The sequence below is a fragment of the Perca fluviatilis genome, chromosome 8, assembly GCF_010015445.1.
Source record: "Perca fluviatilis chromosome 8, GENO_Pfluv_1.0, whole genome shotgun sequence".
Classification (NCBI taxonomy): Eukaryota; Metazoa; Chordata; class Actinopteri; order Perciformes; family Percidae; genus Perca; species Perca fluviatilis.
The window spans coordinates 33,268,286-33,283,728 of record NC_053119.1 but is presented as its reverse complement, the minus strand read 5'-3'; the positions used below and the strand labels follow the sequence as shown (position 1 = coordinate 33,283,728).

Sequence of the window (15,443 nt, the reverse complement as noted above, 5' to 3'; positions counted from 1 at the left end):
TACCAGGGCCTAAGTGGAATGCAGCCATCATTAATGGTTTGGTACACCTGTGCTTTTCCTACTATGTCAACATGTCTGCTGTGAAAAAGGTCTATTGGGGAGAATTTAACAACATTTGGCAGCCAAGATGACACATTTTACTGCCGTTAGCATGCAGCGACATGGGACAATGTTAACACCGCAGTAGCATAAAAAAACACTCCAATAGTTCTTGCCTGGAGCAGATGACTAATCATAGAAGACCGGCTTAGAGTTGCGTAACACTAAGCCGAGAGTAAAGAAAAATGTTGAAACTGGGGCATTCAGAACAGTTGAAAATCAGAACGTTTTAGCTCACGGGGATTTCTTTGAAATACGTTTACCTCATGTTTTAACATGAAAATCCGACATTATAACATTATAGATATGACAGAAAATATGGAGATGTCTAAAAATTCCACTTTAAAATATGTGTCAAACCATTCCAAATTAAGTACAGTATTGGGTAGAGACATTCCGGCCTACAAATTGTGTTCTACAGACTAAAGAAAAAATCTTTCTTTGGTACAGATTTTCGCAAAAATCACACTATAATAATTTTAATTTTTATCTTTTTCAATGAAAATGAGAATAATAATACAAAATGATCATTCCCTCCAATATTGCAATTGCAATATCCTTCAAAATAATCGCAATAAGATATTGTCCTCATATCGTGCAGCCCTAATACAAATCCATACATTCACCCTGCCCAGGGCAAACACTGTCTAATACTGCTGGACACCAGAGCAAATAGACTCTACAGTTTAATTATAAGTCACATTTAAATGAATTTTTTAATTTAAATGAATTTAAATGAATTTTTTAATTTAAATGAATTTAAATGAATTTTTTAATTTAAATGAATTTAAATGAATTTTTGGGCCACTGACGGCAAACATTTTGCCTGGCCTCACATCTAAACATTGTAACCTTACATGTGAATCAAAGGCAAATAAGCAGTGATAGCCTGAGACAAACCAGCTTGGTTACCTGCAGTGGAGGTGGGATGTGTTGAGGGTCCCATGTGACTAGATGGCGTCACCCTGGCGATGCCGCTGCAGGGTCGCTTCTCCATCTTCATCTCCCTGCATGGGACACACACAGGCAGAGAGGTCTGAGGCATCTTGTGGTTCATCCTGTTTCGTGTAAATCACATTTACTTTTAGAAGCTTATTTGCAGCATAAATACAAGGGGGGGCAATAACTTTATCACACATATTCATTCGAGTTTTTCTGTTTTGAAAGACATGTTCATGTAATGGATGGACCTTTTCTTCTAGACTGGAACAGAAAAAAAATTATGGCCCAAGGCATGTCGGAAACCTGTTTTGTACATTTAAACTCTGTTTCTGTCCAAGAGTTGAAGGGCAGTTCCGTGTCCACCTATCACCACCAGGGGGAGACATGACCCACTCAACGTGCTCCTCAGCATTCCAACTGCTCTTCTACAAACACATCTGTAAACCTGTCGCATGGAAAACCACTGCTTTTCATTGTCTTATTCAAGCACACACACACACACACACACACACACGCACACACACACGCACGCACACACACACACCTGCCTAATGGAAACCTGTTGATACTGGGGATGGAAACACGATCAAGAGATAAAAAGAGCAGGCTCACATGAAGAACCCCGGTGTGTGTGTGTGTGTGTGTGTGTGTGTTTTTGTTAGTAAGAGAGTCAGAGCATGTGGACGCATTTGCTTGCAGGTCCATGTTTTTGCATGTGTTTCTGTGTGTTTTAGCCTCCTAAGTATATCTAATCTCTCCGGCCCACTTACAGCTGGTTAACCATTGATGCTTTGTGGACCGCTAATGCTGTATATTTACTGTTGAAATCAGCGGCTGATCGGTCTGTCTGTTAATCGATAATGGGACAAAGCATCTGTGAACTTCCCTGTGCACTGCCACAAAGATGTTAAGGGCAAATTAACGCTAGCGAGCATTATGTTTAAGTCACACTGCACTGCCTGAGGATAGCTACAGCATCACTCAACAGCACATCAACGCTGATGCATCCACACTGAATTCAGCACCTCCTCTATACGGGAATTTCTTACGGACTTTTATGCAAGAAGAAAAAACTGTTCAAGCTGTGATGTATATGCTAATCGGGATTAGTGGACAGATTTGTGAGTGCAGAATTTTTCATTGCAATTTCTGAGTGATTTTTGGTGCCCTCAGTTCAAAATCTGTTCTTGTGATTGTCTCCAGATTCTGAGCATGAGAATGTGAGAGGATGCATGCTAAGAGACTGCTGTATTGCCTAAAATAAAACCACATAGATGTTATTCAGAAAGCAGTGTCGAAAAATATGATGGAGTTACATACAAGGGTTACAAACTGCCAAAACTCAATGTGCATCTTTAAACAGTGAGCAAAGGGAGTCCTGTACTACGGGTATGAATCTGTCCTTGCCTCTAAAATACTGACTTACTGATTAATTACTGTAGCTACATTGGTTTAGTTTATGAACTTCCATACAAACAAGTCATCAAGGGTCCAGGAATCTGACAAATGTCAGCAACAGCAGAACCTTTCTGTGCTTTCAAAGTGCTGGTAAGTGTATTTTTGATCTTTGGACAGAGCCCGGCTTGCTGTTTCCCCCTACTTTCAGTCTTTATGCTAAGCTAAGCTAATAACTTCAGCTTCATACTTGACGCACAGACAAGAGAGTGGTATCGGTCTTTTGTCTAACTCTCAGCAAGAGAGCGATTATTTCCCATAATGTTAGAGTATTCCTTTAAGTAAGTTATGTTCTTTCTAAGTTTGAAATTGCAGTTATGAAAAGCCTCTGCGTAATGTGCACTGTTTTTCATAAAAAAATACTTTGTGGATTATACCTTACTTAATGGCCCTTAACTACCACATAATAACCAAAAAGTAGCAAAGTTATGCTTTGATACACCAATATTATTTGTGATTAGTGATATCTGCAGTATACTCTACTGACTTTTGTATCTCTAGTTGAGTCTTTTGTAGCTCTAGTTGAGTCTTGAGTTTCTTCTTTGCTCCTTGGGTCAGGTCATACTTGTCCAGGTCCTCCTCTGTCAGAGCTAAAAACTGTAGGGAGCACAGGAAAAATAAATGTGTTGAAGATAAGCAGACATACTGGTTTATTTCAGTGTGAAAAGCTTACATAACTTAGGGCTGCACAATTAATCGAAAATTAATCACAATCACGATTTTGGCTTCCCATAATTAAAAAGGACACGATCGACTGCTATATCGTGCAGCTTGAAATACAGATTTTAGTGATTGATTGAGCAAACTTGTTGTTTCCTGTAAGGTATTCTGAATAAATAAATAAATGACAGGACGGCATCTAAAGCTGACCCACCTCCTCCATGGTGAGCTGTTTGAAGACGGGGTAATACTTATGGAGCCGAAGCCTGCGGAGCCAGTCCAGGATGCCGTTCTGCTCCGGAGTATTGGGCTGGCACTGGGATGGTGCCTGTGTATGGGACTGGGAATGAGACACGCAATGGGACTGAGGGTAGGAAAGGGACTGGGAATGTGAGTGGGACGTTGGATGGGAAAGGGACAGGTGCAGGGACTGACTGCTGCTTTGTGGATGTAGGTGGTGCTGGGAGTATGAGTGGGACTGAGTGTGTTGGGTATGTGGCTGGGAGGAGGGATCCCCTCCACCAGCCATGGAGCACTGGGTGGGTAGGGCTGGCACAGGGGGAGGGAGGGAGGACAGCTGGGGGGAGTGCTGCGGAGGAGGAATGGAGGGAGGAAGGGGAGGAGGGAGGGAGGAGAGGTGAGGAAAGGGGCGAGTCATGACAGAGCTGTGGGTGCTGACGACGGGCTGGACGCTGGCCACTCTGTACACCGCCCTGACAGAGGAAATACAGTCAGAAGGGATGCTGATGATGATGATGATGGATGATAGAAAGACAAAGAAAGAAAAAAATCAAACCTGTTGGCTCCTCTGTACTGAACCATACAGCCAAGACCTGAGGGACAGAGTGAAAAAAAGACCTTTATTATCTTCACTGTCATCAAACACCAAGTGTTTAAAAAAACTCAAGTTATCAAGTGAGTAAAACCCACATCCTGCTTGGTTGAAATACACACTTTTGCATTATCCAAAAGAAAAAGTAAGACTTTGTTATCTTTTATTTACAGTACAATTGCTTTGGTTTTTAGTTTTCACAACAATGAAAATGTGAAAAAAAGTCAGATTCTTGGCCTCAATATCTCACACTGCACACAAAATAACATCTGGATCAAATGAGGTAATACATCAAACAGTGAGTTCATCAGAGCATGAAAACACTTAATGTTAAGCACGGGAATGTAATTGGTGCTACATTTTAAAATTAAAAAAGGCCTGCATAAAATAATGCTATCAAAGAGTAACTCATTCTTAGCAATGTCCTGTGTAAATGTCAAGTGCAATTCATGCAAAAGTCAGTATTTGAAATTATGCAGATGAATTACTTATAAAGAAAAATGGATTGAATATGCTGTATTACTCTAAATATTGTACGACGTCTAGAGTCAGACATTATCCTTCAGTATATCCTACATTCATACAAGTCAAAATCCTTATTGGGATTGGATTTCACTGCATCAGTTTCATGTCACGTTCTGTTTCGACCGTAGTTGTACTGTAGGTTTACAGTTTCGATAACACACATTTCGCTTTAGGGTGCCAAGTTGCAGAAAGAACCAATACAAGCACTCTTTTAATACTCACTATATATTAGTTTATTGATAATGAATAGAACAACCAGCACTGCAACGGATGGGCCATCAACAATGGCAGGACAAGAGCTGCAGAACTGCATCTGTGGCTGGTCAAAACTAACAACAGCGAGGGGCCTTAAAATCCATCAAGGCTTAAAGAAATGCCTCACCAAGCTCAGCAAGGGGTCTCACATTGACCAATACTTCTTAAGGAGTCGGCCAAATTAGTCGAGTGAAGCCCGGAGGTAGAAGAACCCCCACAGTCCTCAGGGTATCAGCACCTCAGATGAAGCTCAACATCGCATAGACCCTCCAACAGTCTCCAGCCCCGAGCCCAGCCAGGAACAGCCAGCCTGCAGTCTCTAGCCCAGTGTCCAGCCATCCACAGCCTACACTAGTCCCCAACCCAGAGCCAAGCCGGCAATACCCAACAGCAGTCTTCAACCCAGAGTCAAGCCAGCTACAGCCAGCAGCAGTCTCTAGCCCAGAGCTCAGCCAGCCACAGCCAACACCAGCCTGATCTCATAAAGTGGCGTATGTATGACACGCCAATTCATATGCTGTTTTTGCATGTTATCAAGATGCATAATCGCTTTTTTGGCGTGTTTATCAACGCCGTTCAGCCGCCGTTGACCTACATTACGTGTGAATTTTCGCCGTAGCGAGTAGTATGAAAGGACGTAAGTCCGCGGAGGGAGCTTGGTTGGGGTGGCTGATGGGTAAAGCACAGGACTTTCACCCAGGAGAGCTGGGATTGCGTCCCGCGTGTGGCGTCGTTTTTTTAACCCTTCCCCAATGTTTCTTTCCTAAACCCAACCGTTTATTGTTTTCCTAAGCATGAGACGTTGGTCACCGTCGTGTTTTTGTCGTTTTTTTGTGTTACTAAAGCCTTTCCTAATGTTCTTTTCCTAAACCCAACCTTTTTTTTTTTACACGGGTGTGACGTTGTTCTCGCGATAGTACGGCACATTCTCGCGATAAGACGCGTGTATGTTTACATCCGCTGTATACAGCGTAGACATACACATGGAAAGCTCAAAATGCGTACAGATAACACGCTATTTGGCTTTAGGAAAGTGGCATGTATGTTTACGCAAAGTCATGATGCCATGTTGACCATTGATTCAGACCTGGTCCTCCTACTAGGACAACAGAAGGGTCCTGTTGAGAGAAAACTGGAAAACATGGGATCCATCATCTACAGCTATGGCTCAGAGAAGTTTGGGATAAAGGGTAAAACGCAGAGGCAGCAGAAAGACCCTCTAAACCATTCAAAGTCCAGGAGGCAGCCGGAAATCGACAGGTTGGTGAAAGAAAGAAGACAACTGACAAAGCAGTAGAGGAAGGCCACAGAGATGGAAAGAGTGGGACTTGACGATCTGCAGACTGAGATAAAGCAGCGACTGGCAAAGCTGCGAAGATCAGAGCACCTCAGATGACAACACAAGAGGAAAGAACGAACCCTCTTCTACATCAATCCCTACAGCTTTGTTAAAGGCCTCTTTGACCGAGAAAAGAGAGGGAGTCTCATGGTGCCCATAAAAGACCTGAAAGAGCACCTGACGAAGACCTACTCAGATGGCATGAGCCAGTCACCATCCCGAACGACATACCACCAATTCATGCATCTGAACATCAAATGGACGTAAGGCCCCCCACATGGAGCGAGGTGGAGAAGACTGTGAAGCAGATGAGATCTGCATCAGCACCTGGGCCCAATGGTATCCCATATATAGGCTCTATAAGAACATCCCCAGAGTCCTTAAATACCTCTGGAAGCTGATGAAGGTGGCCTGGCAGAAGGGAGTGATACCGAAAGCATGGAGAAGAGCAGGAGGTATCCTGATCCCCAAAGAGAAGGACTCTTCATCCATCAGCCAGATGCGCCAGATCAGCTTGCTGAATGTAGAGGGAAAGATCTTCTTCAGCGTCCTGGCCCAAAGGCTCTCTACATTCCTGCAAATAAACAACTTTGTTGATACATCGGTGCAGAAGGCCGGGATCCAGGTTTTCTCAGGATGTCTGGAGCATGCCAATATCATCTGGCACCAGATACAAACGTTCCAAAAAGGAACGGAGAGACCTACACAAGGTTTTCTTAGACCTTCCCAACGCCTTCGGCTCAGTTCCTCACAAGATCTTTTTTTTGTGATCAAATGTTTTTATTCAACACACATCATAGACACAACCAGCAAAAGAACATACATGTAACCACCCCCAAAAAAAAAAAAAAAAAAATAATAATAAATACATAAATTAAAAAAATAAAAATACATTAATGAATTAAAATGAAATAAGAACGGTATACTCAAAACAATATCAACCCACCCAATGTCTCTTCCATTAAAAGCCACATATCCACATTCAGCAGTCTAGCACCATTGATGCGGGCTGTTGAAAGTTCCATATAAACTATGTCAAGAAAGATAAGAAGCCATTGCTTAATGGTCAAAGTGTGTGGGGGCTTCCAGCACACCGCCTCCATTTTCTTTGCAGCCGTGAGCCCGGCAAGGACTATCCTTTTCTGTGGATTTCAGTGTCATTCAGGAGCAAAACTGGTATTGTTGCGGGAACTGTCCCAGAGACAGTGTCGTCAGTTCTGAGGCAACATTTTGCCAGAACATATGAAGAAATGTGCCCATGGTCTTTAGCGAACACAGTGTGCATGAAGCATCACCAATAATTTTCATCAGGCACAGCTTACGAGGGGTCAAATAAGTCCTAAGGACAAAATTACAGTGGATCTGCAGGTGGTCGGGATTTCTAGAAGCCAATTTGACATTATTCCATACACTGATCCAGTCGAAATCCAGCTCTAGCCCTGGGAAATTCCTCCTCCATACTCTGTCTAGTGGAAGTGTCTGGTGTGAGTCTTCCCTTATATACCGATAGAGAGTGGATACCATGCCCCGAGAATCACTTTTAGTAATGAACAGCTCGTGAAGCGGATGTGCAGGCAAGGGATGCTGCCACAGTACGCCATGTGCCTGAAGAGCTGTTCTAAGCTGGAGGTAAAAAAAGAAGGATGTGCCTGGTAGGTTAAACATTTTCTTTAGGTTAGAAAGGAGCACAGTCTGTTTAGATCAAAAACGTCCCCTAAAAGGTGAATGCCCCCCTTTTCCCATTGGGGGAAGGTGATTGGCCATGAACAAATCACTGTTGGGGGAATAAAGATGCCATCTGCAGGAAGAATTACAGTACCTTTCCACCGAGCGCCAAGCCTGAACAAGATGGGAAATGATTGGACCAAATCGTAGCCGACACTGCCTAACCGAAACGTTCGCAAATAGCACATCTGTCAAAGACCAAGGGTGCACCATCTTCTCTTTCATCGCACGCCAGGAAACCGCCGACTGGGGATTGGAGCTGCTTTGGAGGCACACACCAAATCCCAACTAGTTAATTATCCTCTGGACCGCTGCAGTCTCCTTTTCTTTCTCTCTCCTTTCCGTCGGGTAGCACGCGTGCCCGCTCGGGGTGTCTGCGCCACTCTCCGACATGAACTCATGGATGTATTAAGAGAATGCATGGACTCCAACAATGACGGCTGATAGACAGCCTTTTGTACACTTTTGCTTTTGAAGCGTGAAGGCTACCGTAGCTGCAATACTGCATGGCGAGAGAAAGTTGATTGCGATATATGATCTCAACGCTAGATGGGAGTAATTCTTACACAATGTAGCTTTAAGAAGTAAGAAAATGACTGCAATATTCAGAAAGTGCCCTTCTTCCCTCACAAGATCTTGTGGACGGCCTTCAACTACTTTGGCATACCAAACCACATCACAGATTTGGTCAAGAGCTACTTTCAGGATCTCAGTTCTGTGTAACATCTGAGAACAACACCACTGCCTGGCAGCACCTGGAGATCAGCATCATGGCAGACACAATTTCCTCTCTGGCATTTGTCATGGCAATGTTCATACGGGCATCTTGTTGGGAGGTGAGAGGACTAAGAGCGGCCTGCGTCTTCTGCCAATTAGAGCCTATATGGACAACATGACGATCATCACAACGACAAAATCATGCACTAGACGCTTGCTTCAGAAACTCCAGGAAAACACCCAGTGGGCAAGAAATGAGTTCAAGCCAAGCAAGTCAGGCAGCATCTCCGTCGTCTGACCACGTTGGGAAAATCTAAACCTCTCCTTAATTTCATGTAGTTTATGGAGAAGAAGAACCAGGAAATGCAACGCTACCAAGACTCGACGTGCGTCCCCGCACCGTGTTGTTACATTTTTCGAGAGGTGAAATTCAGGCTACGTACCTACGTACGTAGCCACGGCGTATATTTTACGCAGAAGTATAAATCACGCTTTACTCTCCAGTCCTCAACCCCATGCAAAAAGATTCTCTCCCAGGTGTATTACAAGAGAGGACGAAGGTGCGATGTGGATGAGAACTTGTGGCCAACTACAGAAGACAGGGTTGACCAGCACTGTTGTATTTACCTATCTGTAGCTGCCCTATACAAGTATGCATAGTGAATATGTAGAGTTTTGTATCGCATTACTGGAATGACTTTAGTTTAATTCTGTGCATGTGGAATCACACTATGCAAAAATCAAACGGCAAAAGAAATAATGCATATTTAAGTGTATTGCAGCATTTATTCTGATTCATTGCTGTGACATACAGTATACTGTTAGGTAGCATAATCCGTACATTAAAGAAAGCCCTTATTTTTTCCTTTTCTCCTTCTACTACTGCTTTACATTTGAAATGTATGGTGGTGAAGATATTATTAGCAATACTGGTGCAATGCTGCTTACTCGTTGTTAAACTAAGAAAACATGCTTGTGAACACACACACATTGATACAGTGATATGTGCACTTAGTAATGCGCATCAACGCTTATACGCTAATATGAGGTGTTTGTATTCTGAAGGACTGAGTATGTGATTTAGTGTAATTTTAAGTTAAGATGCAAAGACACTATACTGCTTACATAAAGGATTTTCATAAATATGTTATTACCAACTGCTAAATCTTAAATGCAAGGGGGTTTCTGCATGAAACACTTGAATGTGTCCTAATTTTAACCTTTAAAAACATGTCAGGGCATTTTGCAATGATGAAAGGTTTATCATTATATTATTAAGAGCTTGACACTGTCATTTTGTTCTTTTCTGAAAGCAGTATCTGCTGTGTGACATAAACCCATTACCCCTTTGTTAAATGCAATATTATGAAGAATGGACTGTGATATATTCTGGTGGGGGCAGAGCTCTGTGTGTTTGTGGAGGCAAATTACAGCACAGTCAGACAGACTCATATTAATCTTGCTGCCCTGGGGTCTCCTGAGTCTGGCACACACACACGCACACACACGCACACACACACACACACACACACACACACACACACACAGACACACACACACACACACATACACGCATACACAGACAGAGGTAGAAACACATGTAAAAGTACAAGCACACACAGATATACACTGCACCGACGGCTATAAATACTCTTTGGGATGAAGTGACAAATCACAGAATCAAACACACACACACACACACACACACACACACACACACACACACACACACACACACACACACACACACACCAACATGAGGTCACCACACTCTAGGCTTCCCAACGCAAACATGCCATGCTGAATTCCCACATCAGACTAAAATAGACCCTGTTCGCTCCCTCCAACACCTCCAAAACACCAACTGAAAATCCTGCCTGCAGTCTCACCTCTCTCGGCGCTTCACTACCACCAACCAAGACCTACACCCACGGCCTTGTCCTTTCCATTACCTCTTTTTCCACTCCCCTCACTCTCTTCTCCAACGGCAAAAACCCAGACATGAAATCTTTTATCTTGCCCGCCTTGCCCCGTCCCTCCTTGGCACCTTCTTTCCTTGCATCTAAGAATAGTTTTATACTATATCCCTGCTGCCCTCTTTAGAGATTTACTGATTTATAGACTCACCCATTCACAGCCACACATTCATGACATCCGCAAGTTTGATTCTGATGTTTTAATGCTACATGTAGTCTCCTATTTTTCTGCATTGAAAAAAAGGAGACAGCAGAAATGACATGAAATCCAAATTAGAAAATCATTGACAATGAAACAAAAGACTTACTAGAGCTGGAGGTGAACGGGCAGGTTGGGGCTACAGGAGCCGTAGGAAGGGAGGAGGGTAATGGAGGAAGAGGGGAGGCGAGGGAGGCAGGACAGTTGGGTGAGAGAGGCCTGGTGGAGGTGAAGAACAGCTGGACGTTGTGGTGCTGGAGGACAGGACATGGCAGCGCTGTCAGACACCTGGGTGCAGGCAGAGATACAGGACAGCAGGGGGAGAGACAGGAAGTCAGACAGACAGACACAGGGACACAGGGAAAGCCAACTGGATTTAAAAGCTACAGGAGGAGATGCTACATCACATGCTATTACACAGTAACTTTTTCACCACACATGATCAATACCTTTCATATGAAGTAATTGTCTTTCAAAATGTAATGCTCACAATACTTTTGATATGCTTGTCTTCTGATTTGCATACACATTTCACCAACATTTAATCCAACTGCTCCTAACCCTCTGGGGGGACATTTTTAAATTTCTTTTTAAATTCACATTTTATTTTTATTTAACCAGATACCTGTTAATGTGTTTCATATCAAAATGTTCAGAACAAACTCAGCTTTCTGTAAAGCGAGGGTTAGGGAGTGTAAACAATCGCAGGCGGGCATTAAATATAACAATCCAATTGACCATGGCGTTATCGCTTGTTGATGATTTGATTTGAATGTGCCGTTGGCCAATCAAGAATTGAGTTGGTACTTGATGCTTTCAGCATTGGTTTAACTTTTTTTTCCATGTACTTGATGCTTGTTTCAACATGTTTGATGTTTGTTACGCTTTTTTTACGCTTTGAAATTTTTCCGATTCGTTTTACTTTTTGGATGCTTTTTGACGGGTTTTTTTTCTTAGAAAAAAAATCTATATGGGCCAGTACAAGGCAAGTACAAGTTTTTTGTCACTTGCCTGATCGGACCCGTAACATTGCAGTAACCCTGCAGTAACATGGGGCAGGATAGACAGAAAGGAGTAGGAAGAGCATGTGGACAAGGAATTGGTCAGAGAGGTGGGCATGGGCACCAACAGAGAGGCCAGAGAGGTTACTGTAAATGCTGTAAAAACACATCTGGCCAAATTATTGTAGAGGATGTCTTTATTGATCACAACTTGATTCACCGTTTGACCCTGTGATGTGAAGCTGCTAGTTTATCTGTATTTTGCTAGCTTGCTAACTTTCCACTGTACATCACACGTTACTAGCTAGTGTGTGATACGTTTTTTGGGGCTTTAATCGTTACTGTGCAGGAGAGGATGTTCATTTTACTTGCACAGTGTGATAATTGGACATTTTATTTCAGTATTTGTTAATATTTTTATTTTTAATATAATATATTTAATATTTCTTAATTCCTTTGGCTACAGCCTTGGCTAAACATTTGACATAATCTAAACAATATGATATTCAAACTTTTGACTGCTTTCTTTAATAACTAAATAACACAATACTTGTACTTTTATTTTCAGTACTTGAGTAGTACATTTTAAAATAAACTACTTGCAATACTTAAGTACAAAAAATGTTCAATACTTTAGTACTTCTACTTAAGTGTGGTGCTTAAAGAGCACTTCTAATTCTACTCAAGTCACTTTTTTGATAGAGCACTTGTACTTTTACTCAAGTATGGGTCTCTAGTACTTTATACACGTCTGTTTGAAACATGTATCTTGCATTGTTTGCTACTGGATAATCCATTCCCTGTTTCCTTGTTGTTCACTGTCTCATGTGTTCCTGTATTCCCTGTTTTACCCATGTTCTATCTGTGTGGTTGTCGCATAGACAGTATATAATGGATCAACAGATCCCGTTGCTATTGACGGAGAGCAGTGAAGGATATTAGAAGCACTTTTCCGGTGAGCGCTGAGCGTTAATGCGCAGCCTCCAACTGAGAGAGATGACGTAAATGTGACGTGAGCAACGTGTCTGAAAGTTGTAAGTCTTCTGGTAGCTGTGCCAAGAGAAATCTCAATCATTCCCAATCTTGCAGAGACGGAGAGCGTAGGTATATGTAAGGAGATAACATGGACACAGGCTAATTATTGCTAACTAAAATGCTAGTTAACATTAGTAATTAAACTTAAACAGCTAATGTAAGTCGAAAATGCCTGCGAGCTTCTCCTGTACTATACGGTAATTCCTCTACTATGCGACAGTAAGTCGCATGGTTATGACACAGTCGTTACGATACAAGGTAATTGAGCCTTTTATACATTGTCGTGTTTAGAAATAAACAATGGACAAAAAAAGTCTTTAAACGCTTCAGATGTAAAGTTATTCGCTGTCAAAGTGACGTCAAAATAAATGGCAGTCAATGGAATGCTAACGTCGGTGATCGTTTGGAAGCATCAAAATGGCGCCATAGGAGGTTCGAGTTCTGAAGCGAAGCTTACCCCCTTAGGTTGTCATAGCTTCTTCCTCGTTGCATGATTTGCATCAGGAGATGCGCCCGTTGTTTGTGTGACGGAAGCGGGCGCGCCCAGCATCATGTACACAAACCGAAACAAAAATACTTCTAATACGTCCCTGAAACAAGCAACCAGGAGGATAGTAAAATGTTGTATATATGTTGCATGATACATTTCCACTGTTTAGAAACGAAAGTCCGCTGCATTTTTCCTTTTCAGTTTTCGTGGTGACATCTGCTTTTTCCCCTCCAGGAAAACGTGGCCGCGTTGCATTGTGGTATACGGAAGTAAAATGTAGGGTACATCATATGTATACTCAAATTAGCAGTGCATTGTGGGTATTTTGTAGTGGACTATGTAGTAAACGAAATTAACCACGCAGAATTTGAACACCACTACCAAATGGCGAACACACTGTATAGTGCACTATTTCCGTAATAGGGAACAGTTTCAGCCCACAGCTTCTGTTTCTCCTGTGTCATGTCTCTGTTTTACTTCCTGCCTTGTGTGTTCCAGATCTCCACTTTTGTGCAAAATCAAAAATTTTAGCATATCAAACACTTAATTTCCTGCATTCTGGTGAATTGTTCTGCAACAATTTGTACCTTTTCTACATCAAGTTATGGTGTAAATGTCTTTATTTATGTAAAGGAAATAATAATAGGTTTATGGCGGGGGGGTTTTGCACTGGTCAGTTTTGATTATTGTGGGGGTTGTAACCCCTCAATCCCTCCTGTTAATTACGCCTATGCTTCACGTACCTACGTACGTTAGAGCTGTCAGTCTTCCTCTATAATACCATTCGAATTTCATTTGTTATTTTTTAAAATTTCAAATAATATTCAAATATCTAATGCTCAAATGAAGCCTGTTATTAATATGTACACTACTCAGGCTTATGCATTGTCACTGCCACTATAAGCATGTAGTTGTTGTTATACATTCTGTCCACTAGAGGGACTTATAACATTAGCCTGGCCAGAGCCGTATATTAGAGAGAGTTTGGCCAACTCAAATCATGGGTGCCATATTGGATACCATCGTCAGAGGACTCCACAGTGTAACCCTAAGGGGCAAATATGCTATCTTGAAATAAATTGCTTATTTTCACCATAAACAGGCATATACAGTACATGTTATTATCAACGTTTGTCAATATGCAAAAGGCCCTTACGGAAATATTCCAGTGTATATTTACCTTCTATATCGTAAATGGGCCTCTAAAAAATGCCCATTGTAGTGAGTGACCACGTCAAGGGAGCAAGACAGGCCAAATACAGAAGGGAATTCAGTAACTTACTTGCGCTACAAACACACTTCAAAAAACGTCATGACTAGCAACTAAACTCTTAACAAAGTTACAGTCTTTTGACAAAATACACGATAAGACAAGGATAATGCGACCGACAGCATATGGGTAAAAAGTGTTTGTATTACTATATTTGACCTATGTAATTTGTTATCATAAGTCGAAGAGAGAAATTGACATTTACCTCACACAATAATGAGTAGCCTATCGCCCTCCAGTTTGCTCTTTTCACCTTCAGCTCCCATACTTTTCGCCTTGTTGGTTCACGGGGAAGTTGTGAAATCTTTTCCCGCATCCCGGTCTTTCATTGTAGCCAAACGCGCAACAGTTGGGCATTTTTTCAGTGATTTATGTCATTTTTTGAATAATGTATTACATTTTTCCACTATTCCCTGCACTATGTCAATGGGAATCAGATGAATGTTGGTATCCAACATGGAGTCCACGAAACACGTGACCACCTCGGGACCAATCGCATAAAGGGATAGCTCAGAACATTCGATTCCCTAGTTGGCCAAACTCTCTATAATATATGACTCTGAGCCTGGCCTTTGAAGGGGACCTATGTCATGGCGCATTGCAATCTCTCTGTTTACATTATATTCCACTACGCACACAGCAATAAACACAAATCAGCAGAGAACTCTGCAATGAAACATTATCTAACACGTGTATTGAAGCGGCTCCGTTGTAAAGGCTAACGTTGCTCAGTTAGCACAATTACATCATTTTAGAAAGCACAGCCAAAACGATTTGTCATAAACTAAGTAACAATAGTGTTAGCCACGATGCTAACGGCATTGATAATTAGGCCAAACAGTACTGCCACTACTATTTTAGTGATTTAAAAGCAACCTTTTTCTTGCAGATTGTAACGTTACTGAGAATACAGCTGTTAGAAG

The 15,443-nt window shown here is 42.0% G+C and overlaps 1 protein-coding gene across 5 annotated transcripts in view; it reads right to left on the bottom strand.

The window, feature by feature from the left end:
- Window positions 1-15,443, bottom strand: part of zcchc14 (zinc finger, CCHC domain containing 14) — a 64,228-nt gene that overhangs the window by 11,877 nt on the left and 36,908 nt on the right. For 3 of the 5 annotated variants that reach the window (XM_039807970.1, XM_039807974.1, XM_039807975.1), the window contains 5 exons: window positions 10,834-11,012; window positions 3,953-3,989; window positions 3,371-3,869; window positions 2,984-3,093; window positions 1,012-1,157 (listed from right to left, as the gene is read on the bottom strand). In XM_039807970.1, coding sequence (XP_039663904.1) covers window positions 1,012-1,157; window positions 2,984-3,093; window positions 3,371-3,869; window positions 3,953-3,989; window positions 10,834-11,012 — 971 coding nt within the window. The remainder of the gene's footprint in view (window positions 1-1,011; window positions 1,158-2,983; window positions 3,094-3,370; window positions 3,870-3,952; window positions 3,990-10,833; window positions 11,013-15,443) is intronic. The other 2 variants (XM_039807972.1, XM_039807971.1) reach the window with 2 other exon arrangements.